At 38.1% G+C, this 18,055-nt stretch overlaps 1 protein-coding gene, 1 long non-coding RNA gene and 1 other non-coding gene across 3 annotated transcripts; 1 reads left to right on the forward strand and 2 right to left on the reverse strand.

Moving 5' to 3' along the window:
- Positions 1–1,582: 1,582 nt before the first annotated feature.
- On the reverse strand, positions 1,583–10,294 carry LOC122025531 (sphingoid long-chain bases kinase 1-like). The gene is made up of 9 exons (XM_042584343.1): positions 9,529–10,294; positions 8,765–9,291; positions 8,310–8,678; positions 8,089–8,182; positions 7,974–8,011; positions 4,461–4,607; positions 3,969–4,068; positions 2,396–3,348; positions 1,583–2,169 (listed from the first exon to the last, which is right to left on the reverse strand). Exons 2-9 carry the CDS (start codon positions 9,188–9,190, stop codon positions 2,014–2,016), a joined length of 2,283 nt encoding a protein of 760 aa, XP_042440277.1. The 5' UTR covers positions 9,191–9,291; positions 9,529–10,294; the 3' UTR covers positions 1,583–2,013.
- LOC122025921 lies at positions 10,150–10,310 on the reverse strand. Its single transcript, XR_006123931.1, has one exon. It is a non-coding gene; the product is annotated as a U1 spliceosomal RNA (small nuclear RNA).
- A 44-nt stretch (positions 10,311–10,354) lies between these two features.
- On the forward strand, positions 10,355–12,909 carry LOC122025532. The gene is made up of 4 exons (XR_006123748.1): positions 10,355–10,498; positions 10,597–10,699; positions 10,815–12,716; positions 12,849–12,909. It is a non-coding gene; the product is annotated as an uncharacterized LOC122025532 (long non-coding RNA).
- Positions 12,910–18,055: the final 5,146 nt, after the last annotated feature.

Raw genomic sequence — 18,055 nt, forward strand, 5'->3', positions numbered from 1 at the left:
AAACATAAAACAAGTTAGAGAATAGGATTCTTAGATCAAGAGATAAATGTTTGGTTGGATCATACATAAGACAAATATGGAAATATTTTTAGGAATGGATACGTGGATGGGCCACATCTCTTATGAAAGAGTTTGACCCTATTTGGTTTAGTCATGAACCAATTTGGTTTAGCCATAAACCAACTTGATTTAGTTGTGAACCAAACCAAAGGATTAATGGGCTAATTTTTGGTTAAGGCACAATGGGTTGAATTTGGTCTAATCCAACTCATTAAATAAGACTATATGTTGACATGGTTAAGAGAGAATTAATACGTAATTCATTGTTAGTTTGATTAGGTTTTGGAAACCTAAACCCAATATCTTTCTCTTGCCGGCGACCACAACAAGAGTGTCTCCTGTTGTTGCCGTGAGCCACCCAAAGGATGAAGATTTTCCTTTTTGCTTCTTCTTTCTCTTCTTGATCCTTCTCCTTCGCTCGTGGCTAGTACCTTCCGAAGGCGAAGCTTTTTCTCTTGGAGTTGTCTTGAAGAGCTTGGCGTGGATATAAATAGAGGCGAGGTTTGATAACGTCGCAAAAGGTTGATGCCCTTCTCATTACAAGTCATCCGTAAGGTATACCTAGAATAATTATTATTCGATTTCATTTTATTTTATGATTTTGTCTATGCGATTGTATCTTGCATGCGTGTGGTGTGTGTGATGTAATAAATTAGTTTATTTATCGTTAAGTCTTCTGTTGTGCATGTTTACAAAATATATTTTTAGCACACACCACATCGAGCATATTCTAATACCCTTATCTACTTCAAGGCACCGTCTCAGTCAAAAGTCTCGGCCAGCTTCTCGGTCGGTTAAGTCTTTAGAGGTTAGTCCCCTTATCCACTCATGGGCACCATCCCAGTCAAAATACACGGCCGGCTTCACAGCCTATCGGTCTTCAGGGTGCAGTTCCATCCCCTTGCTCGTGGGTATGACCCTAATTAACGCCCAACCGGTTGCTCTGCCAGATAGGAGCTCAAGGCTGGCCTTTGCTTCCAGATGATGCTCCCTACACTCTCGGGTAGCCCCAACACCGGTCTAACCATAGGTTGGCAACAATGCTGTCAAAGAATCGTAACCACTCGCTAGAGAATAATGCTTATGTATTAAGTAATATTCTGATACCTTCCCACCTGCGCCACACAAAACTTTCCTCTACCCAATGGGAGTTCTGCGTACTCCATCCACCGCCCAGTATGTTCTGACACCCGACATTCTCTGATTCCTCATCATTGCAGAGATTATTAAAGATAGTATAGAAAGGGAAGTTCTTCCTTTTAGCTAAGTACACACACATACACATATACTTTATTCTTGTAATTCGTGAGGCTCTCAGTCTGACTTGAGCGTCGGAGAGCTTTCGCTAAAAACCTCTTCCCTAGTTTTGGATGCTAATGCTGCTATATGATTGGTCTATGGTGTGCACAAATCCTTCCTCCGTCAATGTTATCACCCCGTCACTGGCACCCCATCTGACTCGGCTTCCAGACGATATCAACATCAATAATATATATGATTGAAGTCCCTGGCTGCACACGCATAAAAAACTGCTACTGTTGTATGGCAATTTCACAATATATAGTATAACTCCTCCAATATGCTGTTTGGGTACAAGATTTGGAATACAGAAGTGTACATACAACATCAGCAAGAACAAAAACTACATTAAAAAAAAAAAAGAACTCAATGCTCAATGTTCAATCTGGTAGACTACTTGAGGGAGACAAAATCCTATATCTGAAGGGATTGAAGAATGAAGCAGTCATGGACGTTAGATGATAGTGATAGGAGCAAAACAGGAAGTAAACAAGACGTCGGATTCATTCACCGTGATGCAAAAAAAATACTTAAATATACAGGAGTGCTGTAGCCAAGGACGGTTGGTGGTTTGATGGGCGTAAAAGTGCTCGATCTTTCCGTTAGCATAGAAATTGATGAGACAGGGGCAACCTTGCGCAAACATGAAGACAATCACATGTAGGCATGTTCCTGGGCACGACGACCAATTAGTCTGCACTGCTCTGGCAGCAAGGAACACAAAGCTTGCCCATCTACATGAAGTAGTTCCCCGTCGATACCGCACCCATTGTTTGTGTTTGCAGCAGGCTTAATCTTCACGGACTTAACCTGCAATACCAGGAACAAGATATGACATAGAAAAAAAGTGTAGTACTAGAAAAGGGAAAAGAGAATTGTCATTTCTTTGAGGGATCTTTTGTTTATTGATCATATTCAGTATTCCTGGAAGTTAGAACTTTTATTCTAGAATAGCAACTTCGAAAAAATAGATGTAGAAGTTTAGTTTGCTTCTCTCGGATAAATAGAAAAACAAAGGTATAACAGTGTTACATACCTTAACATAGTCAACATATGGGAGAGAAAGATGCCGGCCAAACTGAAGATACATAAAGAATTTCAACAACCTCAGCCTTCCACTTCCATTGATTAATAGCAAATCCAAACAGTTGTCATCATGCTCTGCTTTCGGAGCAATCACCTGTGAACTTAGGCTCTGAACAGTCTTGCAAGAATGATTGCATACCAGGACAGCAAGAAATCGGCCCTTTTTAACAATCCATTTCTCCTCTAAGCTTGGAACTAGCTCCTCCTTCATCCCTAATTCAATGTCGTCAAGTGGTGGCCCAGGCAGCTCAATGTGTTTCTCAGTTTCCCAGTTCGGCTCAGCATCCCACTTTGGCTGAGTGTCCCACTTTGGTTCAGAGTCCCAGATTGGTCCTGGATCAGAAACAGTTGAGGAAATGTCTTCTTTGTCATACAAAGAGGTAGGTGCCCAAGAACTTTTGGCATCAGTTGTGACAGTTAGACCTGCCCATGTTCTATCTGTTCTTGATTTTGATCTGGTCCTTGGGCCGCTTGGATTTGAAGATAGGTGAGGCTGGGGATGAAGGACTTCATCTGGTTCAGTCATTAAATTTCTCCCCAAGGATAAACGCTTTGACTTCGAATCAAGTGCCCGTACAAACTCGGATGGCTCACTGCTTGCAGTTGTGCTACCAGTAGTTTCCAGGTCACCTCCAGGAGTCCTAATTGAATCAATACTAGATAAACTAGAAGCTCTCGTAAGGCCTTCTTTTCTTGATCTCTGCATTATATCCAGATAGAGGTCTGACATGTCAATTTTATGTTGTTCTACTGAATTTTTTGCTTCCGGATTTGCCACCTTAGTATTTGGGAGATATTCCACATCAAAACTGTACTTTGGTAAGCAGAGAAATTTAAGAAACCCAGCCACAAAATAGCGCAAGGGACCACAGCGTTTCTGGTACTTCTCAGAGAGTTCCAGGACTGCAGATGATTTGAACTCTAAAGTAAGCACAAGCAGACATCTCAAACATAAATTCAAACTTAATTTATACATTCAATGGTCTTAGTTTGATTCAGTCTGTATACGAATGAAAATGACAATACATATTAACTAATGGAGATGCTAACAACTGATCCCTCCACGAAAGTTCTGGCTTCATATAGAATGCTCTCAAGTGATCTATGATTATTGTAGCTGAATGATCCTTCCGCACAATATATTGGACAAATGCTTTTCACTGTATTATGTTGAAGACTAGGCAGAGAGCTACAAGCCATATATCTAATTTGGGTTTGAATATTTAAGGTTCAGTTGCAATCCCAGACAAAGATTGTGGGCTTAAATACATAATACTGATTCAAAGAAATTTAACAGGTAAGATAAGGAGGATCTCCAGAATACAAATAGAATAGCACATTTCAAGAGAGGTCAATTTTGCTACTACCAACTTCATTATGTCACTAATGAATGCATAAGGATTGTCTACATGGAAGCATAGCGTATAGATTGCCCAAAGGACAAGAGCTATTGGAGCATGATCAATTGTACAAGAATGTTAGGAAAATAAAATACATAAAGCAAACAAAATTTATGAAGTTACCATCACTCAGGAAGCCAAAGTATGAAACAGTAGTTCCAAAATGAGTGATGTCATTCTGGATCCATTTAACAGTAAGAACATCAGTGGCAGTGAGTCCCCCCTGTAATCATGACAATTAATGGTATAAATTGATAAGATAAAGAAACCAATTTCAACGAACAAGAAAATAATAATAACCTAGAATACTACAACTTGAATTAATTGGTATATTTCTCATATTTTTTTGTACCATTAACCTTGCTTGAATCAAAATATTAAACACACTGTTGAAAAGTATGCTAAAACTACTTCGATTTTGGTCAATCAACAAAACAAGATGTTTCACCATGCAGACTGAAACAACACTATTTGAGACCTTGAGAATTCACCAGAAAAATTTTTCTTAATAAATTTTTCATAATCTTCTGGGCACTGCATTCTAACAGAGTTGATAAAAGCCAACAGAATCTTTGTTTACATTTTTTGTTATACCATAAAAACTATCAGCAGTACCTTGACAATAGCCATTGCAGCTGAGATGGGATCTCTCACTCCCAAAACAGTCCAAATAAGTGAATTGTCAGAACCAGCAGGAATCACACCTATTGGCATGGAAATTGCTTCCTGTTGATTTTCTCTAGTTAGAAGCCCATTGAGAACCTGTGCCATCACAAAACTATGCATTTAGAAAGAATCAATGCTTGGTGAAATATCTACTTGTAGCAAGTCATCTAATTGCGACTTATGCATCGCCAGGTAGAGAAAATGGCTCTGCAAGATTTTTAAGCGAAAAAAGGTAATATTACAAGGGGGAAAACTAAGGGTATTCATATGTGATCAAAGATTAACTGAAAGATAGTTTAGGCATAGATCATTTAGCTGAGAATACCAGATCTATATCCAACGCTTATGCCAAAAAACATACATGAAAAGGATGAAGGCAGAATGCTTTAAGCATCAATGTTTTGTGTCATGGACCTAGACACTCAAATATAAAAATCACCTAATACAAAGGGCCCACTTGTAATTTTACAAGTGATGAACAATACAGATAGGTAAAGGCACCACCTAGTGTCATGATCTGTAAAAGTTTCCCATTAATGTCAACATGGTACAAATGCAATCCCCATCACATTTGTAATACTAGATCTTTGCCTTCCCTCATCTTCGTGTGTTGCCTTCCCTTATTACAGCATGTTTCCCTTGTGTGTGTGAGATAATTCCAGGCACCAAGAACCAAATCGTCATCTCCTCTCCCTTCCTTTGTAAACGAGCAGCAAGATGCTTGGACCATGTCCCACATCTGTCATCTCCACAATTCCAAGATCCAGACAAAAGGAGACCAAAGGACCAAACTCATACACATCCTTGAGCGAACTATCTCCTACAGTATTATCCACCACCATATCACTCCGTTGAACATCTCATGCCTCCTTGCAATAATTGTTCACCGCTCAGTTGCCACAAGGAACTCCTCATCAGCACTGCACATCCTTGAGTTCACTGGCTCCTCAAATAAGCGAGTGTGGGTGCCCAGAGAATGTAAATGCATCACCATTGAAAATCCCCCAAGTCACGAACAGTTGGACCAAATCCTTGTCATCTCAGTCATTCGATTTCTATAGTTGGTGACTAATCATACCTCAGTTATCATCAAGCGGTGATCTATCTATTGGTGTCATCATCTTGTTTGGTGAATTCTCTAGATCTCCACTCAATTCAAAATGTTCAATGCCTCGACTTTGATACACCTCAACTTCCACTTTGATACATCCTAACACTATTTTTCAAGCCTTTTTAGCACCATGTTGATTATAATGGAGTAGAAGATCAAAAATCTCATTTGCAGTTAATGTAAGACCCTGTGCATGATCACTGAGGCAATCCTAAGAATTCTAAGGTATCATAACTATGCTCCAACGAGAGTTTCTTATTTTGATGAGATCATCTCCAAATTGTGGGGTACGCTAATATTGACTGTAGGATGACAATATTGGATATGACCTAATAGCATAACGTAACCCAATTAGATAAAAACATTGATCAACAAAGACAACCAGAAATGACAAGTGTGACCCAAACATATAACTAAGAAAAAAATTTAATTCGTTTACAAAATTAAATTAATTTTAATAACATTAATGATTTTTTGTTACATATTTATTGTATTAGAAGGTTTTATTAAAATTAGATCATGTAAAATTATTTTTTATATTATTTTATATACTTTTATATTGACATGGTTAAAACAACACAATCTAAATTTCCACCCCTATTGATTGGGAAAACTCTCCTACAAAGAAATGATCCCATGTTCTTCTGATAAGTAATCCTCTAGAAGAGTAAGAAGCACATTTTGTAGCTAGATCAAGTTCAAGGACAAAGTATGATTATGGCACTAACATGTGAGCTCATTTGGATGAAATAAGTTGAAAGGAGTTGAAAGCTCTCAAAAATTGTCTAGCAATAATCAAGTTGCCATGCATATAGCCTATAGTCCTACTGTCTAGTTTCTATAAGAAGACAACATATATAGAGATTGATTGACTCTTCATTTTAAAGAGTGAAATCCAATAAAATTGTCAATTGTTTCTTAAGATCCAATAGCTAGCAAACTTGCAAACCAAGCCCTTAAGGAGTTCTAGATGTGAGAATATTTGTAAAAAATGACTTTCAATAATATATTTGAATTAGTCTGAGGAGAGTATTATGGACCTAGGAACTCAAATGTAAAAATCACTTAATACTAAGGACCGGCTTTTAATTTTTATATTGATGAATAGCATACATTGGTAGAAGGAAGTACCTAGGGTAATTTTTATATTGATGAATAACATACATTGGTAGAAGGAAGTACCTCGGGTCATGAACCCTAATAATTTCCCATTAATGTTAACATTCTGCAACTTACAAAGTAAGTAAATTTGATCATTTGAGAAGCATGCAAATATTAGAGAAAAAATATTGGTTGGAAAATAAAGTAAAGATTACAATAAAAACATTGTGAAAAAATTAGAAGGCAGAATGGTTAATGCATCAAACCTCAATACATGTAAATTTAGTTAACTTACCACATTAGTAGATTTGTTACAAGAAATGCCATAGTTTAAAATAAGAAAGTAATGTTGTCTTTGCTTAATTAACATTCTTTTTCTGAAATCATGAAAAAATACTAGGAAATTATCAAACACAATAACTTATTGGGAGAGCTAAGTTTCAGATTAAATATCTTTAAAGGTGGGGAAGTCATGCCGAAAGCTGAAAATTTCTCAACTCATTTGCATATGACTTTATCCTGAGAAATCTGTTAATATGCATAAGAATATTTAAACGTAATTGGTGGTACTCCGGTACAATAGGACTAGATATGCTGATTTGATTCCTCATAATGAATCTAGTATACTGATTTAATTTATTCATCTTCTCAAAATTATTGCTTTTAATGAAAATCTTCTTTCTTCATTTTGGTATTAAATTTGGAATTGGGCATTAGCAGAACTTTCCAGCAAATTTTTTAACAACATTTTTTATTATCCTAAACCACAGACACTTGTTTGTAGACAAATTACGGACTACAGAATTAACTTGCACCCTAAACAATTGCCCCGAAACATAGGCATTCAAATATGAACAATTCTCTCAGCTCCCAAGCAAAAAACGTGTATTCATTTCCCTGAACTCAGTTGAAGCAGTGACCTCCAGTTTGACTCATTTCTAATTGAACATGACCCCAATTTCCACATCCAGCCCATTCACCGTCGCAAAAGTAGCAAGGAAGTCAAGAAATAATCATGAGAAAACATTTATTTGGATTTCATATCTTGCATATCGGAGAAGAGACCACATGCATGTGTATTGGTTACAATACTAGTGCCGTTGTTCTCAATTTTTAGTTTACCAAAGATGCATTCTCTTTATTCATCTAGTTCTTTCAGTAGGCTATTATTGTTTCTCTCATAACTTATATAAACATAATTTCAAGTAGGAATATATAACAAAACACAGGATGTGAAATAAACAACTGACCTCATTGACAATTCCATCACCACCAATGCAAACAATTCCTAGAAGAAGATTTAAAACACAGTAAGGAGCAAGGGGGCTGGAAGAATGATTAGGTTGAATGAACTTAGCAACATACCATCAGGACATGTGCTGAAGTTGACTGTGGAAGCAAGGTTTCTTGCATGACCAGCATATGTCGTCCTAACTACTTCCATCTTGAAGCCTGCAAGCTGTTACCAATTTTTTATAGATGAGAAATTTTAAGTTATGAACTTCATCAAGTACATGCTTTGATGATTTGAAAATGCAGCATTTTTTGTCATGCAATAGAATTAATGATCATGGAATTGCACACACCTTAAAAATTGGTTCAACTTTTGAATGAAAAACTTTACTTGATCGGCCATGCCCAGAACGAGGATTAAGTATTACAAGAATGCTTGGTGGACTTCTACATCTTATGTATGGTAGATCAAACAGAGGCTCATCAGAAACAATGTCAGGTTCCTGCTTTTTAGAAGTCATGGGATGAGGTAAACTATTAATTGAACATTGCTGATCTGCAAAACCTTGTACCCATTGCAAGGCTTCTTGTGAGCTAGAAGCTAAGAAGCGAAAATCCTTTTGAACTCTTTGTGGTTTCAGAAAGCAACAAAGCCCACATGATCTCCTTTTAGTAGGATATGCGTGGACAGTGAAATATCTTACACCAGCATGGTAAGATACCTAAAGAATTACAGCTTAAATATAAGGGGGGGTTTTAATTAAAAAAAAAAAAGAGTAAGAGTAACCTAATAGAGCAACTGACTTACAGAAACAACTTCATTGATGCTAAGAATACTAGAACCCCATATCAGGGCTTTGCTTGTAAGTTTTGCTTCCAATACATTAGAGATTGAAGTTCCTATCTCCTGCTGCTGATCAACACTGGAACTTTTAACCTTCTTATCCAAAGTAAGCTTCCCGATGAAAATTACATATCCTAACAAATCAGATTTTTCATCACCAATATCGATCCTGTGTTCATGTGGCTTTGCTTTCTCAGACTCTTCAATAGCGATACTGCCATCAGTCTTCTTCAATGATTTTGCCTTGCCTCTTTTTTCAGGAAACACGGTTGGAGATGAAAGCTGGCCTTTTACTGTCGGGGACTTCTTGCCACTCAAACGGCGAAGAGATTGCTTCAGTGTTCCTTTTGGTGAACCTACAACTTGATGTTGATCAGTAGAATCCTGCATATCTCCTTTTCAAGAAAGCCTATGTGTGCATGCGTCCGACTCACAACCACAGTCCAAATAAAGTGATGACAAATTTCACTTTGCTAAGTAGCTCGAATGTGCTATCAAAATCAATTTCTCGGTAAGCGATAGATTCCGTTTTTTGTTCAAAAGTATTTCAAATCAACACACAAACAGAAAGTTCATGAACAAAGAAGAAGGATATATTCTTCATCTACTCCATCACCCTTAGAAAAATCTAAGATTTCAAAGAGCTCGGACAGACGGATTCCCAACAATTGGACAAGATCAAGATCACAGAAGAACCAAGGCCATTGCAAAACAAAATAGCACGATACCGTTCCATCGCCAGACAGGAAGAGTCAGGCGCGACGCGGAGATTCGATCCGTCCAAGCAGATCAACCAACGCTCGTCTGATCCGAGAAATGATCCCCTGCCACCGATGCCACAATTCCGAAACAGATCACGAAAAAAGGATCCCCGATCGCGAAGACACTTCGAGTGGAAGGAGAAGAAGAGGAGCCCTGGGAGACCAGCAAGTGGATGAGGCTCGCACCAGGGAAGGCAGATCGGATTTAAAGGAGGAAGAACGACCATTTTAGGAGAAAAAGCGTTGATGCGTTATGTGATATATATCACAGTTTCCGACACGAAGCGGCGTTACAGGCGGGAATATCTTTCCGGCCCGTCAACTTTACTTTCCCACCCACAGAATTTAATTTTGTTTTTTCATTTCGTATCCATAGTTTGAATATTTACATTGGTGCTATGTAAACATGAACAAATACCATCAAACCCCAGCTGCTTTTTATTATCCATTATACTTTACTTTAAAAAAAACAACGAAACTACTAGTCTCAATAGCGAAACTAAATAGATTAATGTTTGTTTACAAAAATTCAATATAAATAATTTTTATAATTGATATAAAATACATAAAAACTTTAATTAAAGATTAGCAGGGGCCGCGCAGGCGCGGACCCCCTCTATCACAAATTATGACGTCCACTCTCCCACTCGGGGAGATGGTAAACCAACGCGCCTCCTGCGTGCAATGGAGACCGTTGATCTAGGCCACGGACCTTCCTGTTCGTCCGTCGACCCCGTCCAGGTAAGTATGGACTACAATTCGACCACGCCTTGTTCTTATACAAGTCAGCTCGCTTTCGCTACAGCCTGCTCGCAGATGTGGGACTAAAAAATGCCTTCCGCCATCGCCAGCCGTCCCATCTCTGTATTCAACCGCCAAGATTCCTCCTTCCTCGATGCTTCTGCGGCGATGGCGATGCGACGGCGAAGCGCTCGAGGTCGACGATTCCGCCACGGATCGCATTCGCATCGCTCTAGTGGGTTGAAAAATGATGAGGTATCTAAATATCTTAATGGAATGTCTTTTTATTTGCAGCGATTTTCCGACCAAAAGATGTCTATGGAAAAGCCTCCAAGAAAACCTACTACTGATTACTATCTTAATCAGGTGCTACCAATACCCTTGCAGAGACGTGCAAGTATGGCATTTTTTTTCTTGGTTACTTGATCAAATTCTACATTTCCATGATGTTATTGAATCTTCGTAATCATCTACACCATTGTTTGATTTTATATGTTTTTTTCATGGTGAAGTCATCCGTGTTTAGCACATTCTCACTATGTGATCCTTGTGTGCAATGCTACAACAATGAAGCAATGGGATCAGTTTGGTGGATCTTATGCCATCATAAATTTTTCTTTGTTTGGATTAAATTCCATTCAAAGCACAAGGTACGATGCAATTACATGCCCCAATAAATGCTGCCAGAGAAGCAGTTAGTACAGTGTTGTTTTGATACAAATGAAGTTAGCATATCTCTCATGTTAGCGTGCTCTTGTTCAACTTCCACCTCCATCATCTTTCCTTATCTCGTGTGAATTCCACATTCTACCTCAAATTGCTCATTGAATCTCTCAATAGTCTGATAACAGTGGAAACAAATAGTGTGGAGTTACTCAAAGAGCCTAGGCACATTTTCCTCTGCAATTGCATGAAGTAGTCTTATATCAGAAATAAGAAGATTAAAATAGCAACACTTTTTTATTGCCTTGTTATTTAACTTGATGTAGAGCTTAGATAGTTATCTGAAAAAGTCACGATATGAAACACATCATTTAAAATGTGTGGAAATATACACCATTTGCACACTTAATTGGACAAATTGCAAAAATCCTTGAATTTCCATAAATTTAGACGCAAAACCTATACCAAGGATTGCTTTCTTGTATGAAACAGGGGAAAGTCTAGTTCAAGAATGAATGCTTCTAAAATAAAAAAGTAAACTTCTGTTCTATTGTCATGTCTTGTGTAGTTAATCACAGAATCTTGACTGTCAAAATTAAAAAAAAAAATCTTAGTGTCAAAGTATTGGGGGAATTCTTGCCATATGTTTTCAAGTGGCCCATAATATAGTTTCTGTATGGAAGTAAATCAAAATAAGGTTATTGGGAAATAGTGGAACATAAAAATGGTTTAAATGTAACTGAACTGAGGATGAACAATGAATGCTTGTTTTTTAACTAACGACTACCTTAAGATTTACATCTTCAAGCACTAAACTAAATTTAAAGTGTCTTTTATTATGTGTATGTCGTCTCATGGATACCCTTATATTATTCGCGATGGTTTGTATTGTCCTTGGCCTAAAAACAAGGGCAACGCCAAAAATAAAGCTGAACTGCAGTTCCAATATTTTATCACACAATTAGTTATTATCAATGCAAGAAATGCCATATCATATTTTATTTTACTTGAAATGAATAGTTTGTTGATTACATATGCAAAGATACTTAAAGCTTAAAATGCAGATTAATCAAATGGGGATCTCCTTTGTCCTTCTCATAATGATTTTTGAACTTTTAAGTTTTATATTGTTTACCAAAATGCCTTAAGTCATGCAGCCTCTGTGTTGTGAAGCCAGAATTCTCCCTGTGATCCTTGTTTGGTTCATTGCTGCATACATTGGTGTGCCATCTGCCAGGAACACCGCAAAGTGACAGTTTGGTTGTCCGACGATCTTGCTATGCCAATGACTGTAATCAACCCACCACTCTTGCAGGAAATGAGTTATTTTGCAGTCTCTCAGATCAACTCCTTGCAGAGCCAGGATGCTGAATTGGAGATTACAAGCGTCATAGCTTGGTTGAATGCTTGCATTTAAGAATCCTGTACTCGTCATAGTTTGGTTGAATGCTTGCATATAATCGATGTGACTCTCTAAACATTGCCTTGACTTGGTAAAAGAGTATGAATGTTCCATGTTGCAATCGTAAAACACATGCCATTGATGAAAAGGAAACATAAAACTACTTGTTTCTTTATTTTCTTGCCATTTCATGTTTGCATGGATTATTATTTTCTTCTGAAGCAGTGTAATCCATTTAACATTTTACAACCTGTGCTTGCCTTCAACATTTATTCTCTTGGAACTGCTACAGGAAACAAATTAACATCTTCACACTGGATCCCCATCAAGAGTGCCAAAATAAGAGAAGGTAAATTGTTTTTCTTTTTATTTCTGTCAACTGTAGTTATTGAAGCTGTTAGTACTCCAAAGTAGTTTTTGATGTGATCAACCAAGTCATGTTAGCTCCTGTTGATTTTTAACCATGTGTCTAAGTGTGCAGGAACTTAAAAGCACAGGAAATCGAGCAAAAGACGCAGCTAGCGAGAAGGACGACACGGAAGAGAGCCGACGGGCTCGGTACGTCTGAGGGACGAGGTGTTGCAGAAGAGTACACGAACGGACGAGAAGGAAGCGCTCGGCGTTTTCAAGGGACGAGAAGCCGGAGCAGAAGATTGCTCAAAGGTCGAAAGTTGGGTTCGAGTGAGCCCTATTTCGGATAGCCGAGATCACTCAAGCGAGTAGAGCCGAAGCGGAAGACCCGGACCAAGGCGAGCGGAACCGGAGCAGAAGACCGAGACCAAAAGTCAATAGGTTGTTGACTTTCTTGGTTCGGGCACTCGAACCAGGATTTTTATCCGGATCGCGTTTGACGCGATCTGTTGTGCTGATGATAAAGTTTTATCACCTTTCAAGCACTTAGAATCTTTTCAGACGCTCTGAGCGGGGCTATATAATCAACCCTACTCCTAGAAGCTAAACAACAACTAAAAAAACGAGAAACAACACTTGTAGTCACTTCATTTTCTATTTAGCTTTGTATTAGTGAGCTTTGACTACTGTAAGAGACTTCTCCGCCCGAAGGAGATATTACTGAGATTTTTCTTCCTTAGATTAACAACCTATCTGGTTGTAACCAAGTAAATCCATTGTGCCTTTTTCTTTATTTAATTTCTTAACTCTTTTTATGTAAGTGTGTTATTTAATTAAGATATAAAAGATCGAGAAAGGTTCGTTTAATTTTTGGGCAGGTTATTCACCTCCCTCCCCTCTAGCCGGCCTCCAAGGGATCAACAAGTGGTATCAGAGCCCGACAGCTTCAGGAAGACTAACCGTCGAACGAAGTAGACGAGATAGCGGGACCAAACATCTACCCACTGAAGTTCGAGGAGGAATGCGCGAGCTTGAAAAAAAGAATGGAGATATTTTTTAAGACAGATTTTGATTTACTTTTAATAATGGAACTTGGCTTTATTGCACCCGCAGGGAAAGAAAAATATCAATGGATGAATAAGGAGCAAACCGACTTTGTGGCAAACATCTGCTGAGTGTCTTTCCGCCACAAGAAATCAACCGGATCGCATCCTATGAGTCTGCCAAGGAGCTCTGGGAGAAATTCCTGGAACTACACGAAGGAACCTCAGAGGAGAAACTCGCGAGACGGGATCTACTTCGTAACTAGATCAGCAACCTCTGATTAGAGGAAGGTGAAACCGTTGCACACCTTCACTCAAGGATCAAGGATCTCATCACCGGACTCACGAATCTTTGGGAAAAGGTAAGCAACCAGATTCACTAAGGTACACGTTTAATGCATTCCCTAGAAATACGAAATAGGCATCATTAGTAGATGCCTATTATATCTCTAAGAATCTAGAACCTGTTACTTTAGAAAAATTATTTTTAACTTTTGAAGTCTATGAAACAAGATGTGCAGATTCGAAGAAGGAGCCGAAGAACAACATTGCCTTTAAGGCAAAGATGGACGAACGAGATACAGAGTCTTCTCTCGATGACGACGAAACGACATTGATGGTGAGTAAATTTAAAAAATTATTTAAATCTAGGCAATTTAATCCAGCGCAGGGTAGAAGAAAAAGAAGGATAAGATGCTACCACTGCGATGAAGAAGGACACGTAAAAGACAACTGCCCTAAATTGAATAACAAGGACAAGAGCAAGAATAAGAAACCAACCCAAATGAACAAGTACAAGAACCTAAATGCAACGTGGGACGAAACGCCGTCCGAATCAGAGATTGAAGCAATCGTCGGACTTGCACTAGTAGCAAGTCAGCAAGAAGATGAAGATGAAGCAAGCTCGTCAAAAATGAGCATCGATGAAAGGGAAGCAACATCGGAAGAAAGTTGCACTTCAAGGGGAGTTTCAAATTGCGGGGTCGACAAGGTAAGTTAGGTATGATCTCTTCCCCCTGATAAGTTATTTAAGTTTGTTAAATTATTGTCAAAGAATTGTTGTATATTAGAAAAAGAAAATAAAATGCTAAAATCAACTTTAGCCATTCTTGTCGTTTAGAAGATTTCAAAAAGTTAAAATTAGAAAATAAAAATTGAATAAAGAAATAGAAAAATTCAAATATCATACATGTTCAAATGTTCAACAAACTCGAAATTATAATAGACTAAGCTGGTATCTTAGATATTATAGGGGTCAAATCAAAAAATTGTTAACAAAATATATTCCTAAGAAATTTCTGATGAACCCAGTTGGAAGGAACCTATATTGGGTTTCAAAATCTTGCATGGACTTAGAACTTTCAGAGAGAAAATTAAATGTTTAATTTCTTTAAGAGGTTTTGTCTAGAAAGTGATTGTTGCTCCAATAACCAAGAAGGTCTAGTGTCCGGAAGCCAATTACTGAAATAAATATTTAATTGAGTAACTGTTAAGCATTGAATTATAATGCTTTAAACGTTTGTCAAAATTTTTTGAAATTATTTAGAAATTATTTCTTTTAAAATATTAAGAGTTAGAAAATTTTTAAAAAAAGTTTGGGCCAACTTTCATATTATTGAAAATTAAAGTTTTTTTTCAAAGTTTTTGTTAACCATAAACTTTCATTTTTTTTTTCCCTTAGACTCTTGTTTAAGGTTTTTCAAAATTATTTTGAAGTACTCCATTTGTATATGATCAAAGGGGGAGAAGTGAAGATTAAGTCTAGGGGGAGGTTTTTTTTTTGCATTTTATTGCAAATCTATTACCTTAGAATTATCTTTCTTTAATGTTGGTTTACCCTAACTTAATTTGGGTTACTCATATCAAAAATAAAAGGGGAGATTGTTAGTACCCCAAGGTAGTTTTGATGTGATCAACCAAGTCAGGTTAGACCCTGTTGATTTTTAACCCTGTGTCTAAGTGTGCAGGAACTTAGGAGCATAGGAAGTCGAGTAAAAGATGCAGCTAATGAGAAGGATAGCATAGAAGAGAATCGACCGGCTCGGTGTGTCTGAGGGACGAGGTGCTGCGGAAGAGTACGTGGGCGGACGAGAAGGAGGTGCGCGGTGTTTCTGAGGGATGAGAAGACGGAGAGGAAGATTTCTCGAAGGCCGGAAGTTGGGTTCGGGTGAGTTCTATTCCGGATGGTCGAGATCACCCAAGTGAGCAGAACCGGAGTAGAAGACCCAGACCAAGGCGAGCGGAACCAGAGCAGAAGATAGAGACCAAAAGTCAATAGATTGTTGACTTTCTTGGTCCGGGTGCTCGGACCAGGATTGTTATCCGGATCACGTTTGACGCGATTCATTGCACTGAGGATAAAATGTTATCCCCCTTCAGGCGCCTATAACCTTTCCAGGTGCCTCGAGCAAGGCTATATAAGCAGTCATGCTCCTAAAAGCTAAACAACAACTAAAAAAATGAGAAATAACACTTGTAGTCACTTCATTTTCTGTTTAGCTTTATGTTAGTGAGCTTTGACTGTTGTAAGAGGCTTCTCTGCTTGAAGGAGATATTACTGAGCTTTTTCTTCCTTAGATTAACAATCTACCCAGTTATAACCAAGTAAATTCATTGTGCCTCTTTTCTTTATTTAATTTCTTAACTCTTTTTATGTTGGTGTGTTATTTAATTAAGCTATAAATGATCGAAAAATGTTCATTTAATTTTTAGATAGACTATTCATTCCCCTTTAGCCAGCCTCCAATGGACCAACAGAAGCTATTGTCCCTTTCACTTTTATTATTTCTCACACTCATTTCTATTTAAAATTTCATTTTGTTACATACAATTTACTTTGAATATGTAGTTACAAACTGTTTATAAACCAATTTGAGATATAAGCCTTGTATTATGAAAACAGTTCAATGTTGCGAGTCCACTAAAGCATCTTTAGTATAGAAAAGAAATATTATCATACTATAATGTCAAAAGAAAAATTGATGATAAAAATTTTTTAAATTATTTTAGATTCGTGCTTCCGTTTTCCCATTTTCCACCATAAAACAAAAGTTAAGGAACGGTGTAGATTTATACTTTACTAAACCACATTGATCCTATTCAAAAGTAAACAAGAAGACGGACTGAAAAAGGTAATTTTGATATTGACCAAATGAAAATTTCTCGTTATATCCAAGTAATTCTCAAGTGCTCTTGCGTGTAAAAAGAGCGCTAGCGACTGGTCAGGAAAGAGGTCCTGACATTGACCCTCCAACACTCAAGTCAGTGATCGATTTCAAGAGATGAATAGTGGAATCAACAGTAACTATGAGCGTGTCAAATTATGTAGCATCGCATACCTGCGCCGGCAGATGGAGACCCCTTTTTATAGTATTATATTATGTTTATGCACAAATTTTAAAACATTCCCAAAAAGGACATACTATAAAGGGGCTCTTACACCTTTTCTAAAATTGACCCGTAATCTCTACGATTGTCAGACTGGAAGCTTCGAATGTGCAATTTACATACAGAATATTCTCTGTCCTCCGTGGCATAAAATGCCAAAAAGGCATATGAGGCCATTGAGTCACGGGGCCCACAATAGGCTCACCCGGTAAGTCAACTGAGTCCTTAATATAGTCTAACCGGCCATCACTCACAAAAGGCATCTGGTCAACTTCGGTGAATGCAATCGGCGACTCGGCCTTCGCTTGGGTGGACCAAGTGTCTAGTATGTCTGATCGGGTCATATGTCCGGTCGGCTGGAATACTCACTCGAGCTCGTTAATACTTCACTTTACGCTTCATCAATACTTAGGAGCTCGAGTGGGCCTAGCGTCCAGTATGCCCGATTAGGCCATATGTCCGATTGACTGAAGCACTCAGTTGAGCTCATTAATGCTTGGCTTTGAGCTTCATCAATGCTAGGAGTTCGAGGCTTGAGGCATGACCAGCCAGAGGGTCCGATCGAATATACTCTCGGGCTAAATGAGAATGCACCTTGGCTCAGAATGTTGATCATCCCTTGATTTTAACTGCCAAGCCAGCCAGTCTCTTGAACTTTGACTTTCGAGGGGGGGGGGGGGCTCCACCTTAACTATCGTATCACAAGTCTCCCCTTCAAGTCTAGTCGAAGAAGTATACAAGTCTAACTGACTGGACTCTAGTGTCGATTGTGCTTCTTGTTCTCCAACTGGGCATTTATTTGCTTAGAACGAGTATTATTGAGACCCCCTATTTCCTGACTGGACTATCTTATTTTATAATGTCATTCGGATTAAGCTGATGAAACACTTAACTGATGTTGCTTCGT

This window comes from Zingiber officinale, chromosome 9B, assembly GCF_018446385.1.
Source record: "Zingiber officinale cultivar Zhangliang chromosome 9B, Zo_v1.1, whole genome shotgun sequence".
NCBI lineage: Eukaryota > Viridiplantae > Streptophyta > Magnoliopsida > Zingiberales > Zingiberaceae > Zingiber > Zingiber officinale.

Coding starts and splice junctions, on each gene's coding strand:
- LOC122025531 (XM_042584343.1), bottom strand. CDS start 9,190: ATGCAGGATTCTACTGATCAACATCAAGTTGTAGGTTCACCAAAAGGA. Junction 8,183..8,309: donor AAGTTGAACCAATTTTTAAG/GTGTGTGCAATT, acceptor AATTGGTAACAG/CTTGCAGGCTTCAAGATGGA. Junction 4,069..4,460: donor CTGCAATGGCTATTGTCAAG/GTACTGCTGATA, acceptor TCATGATTACAG/GGGGGACTCACTGCCACTGA.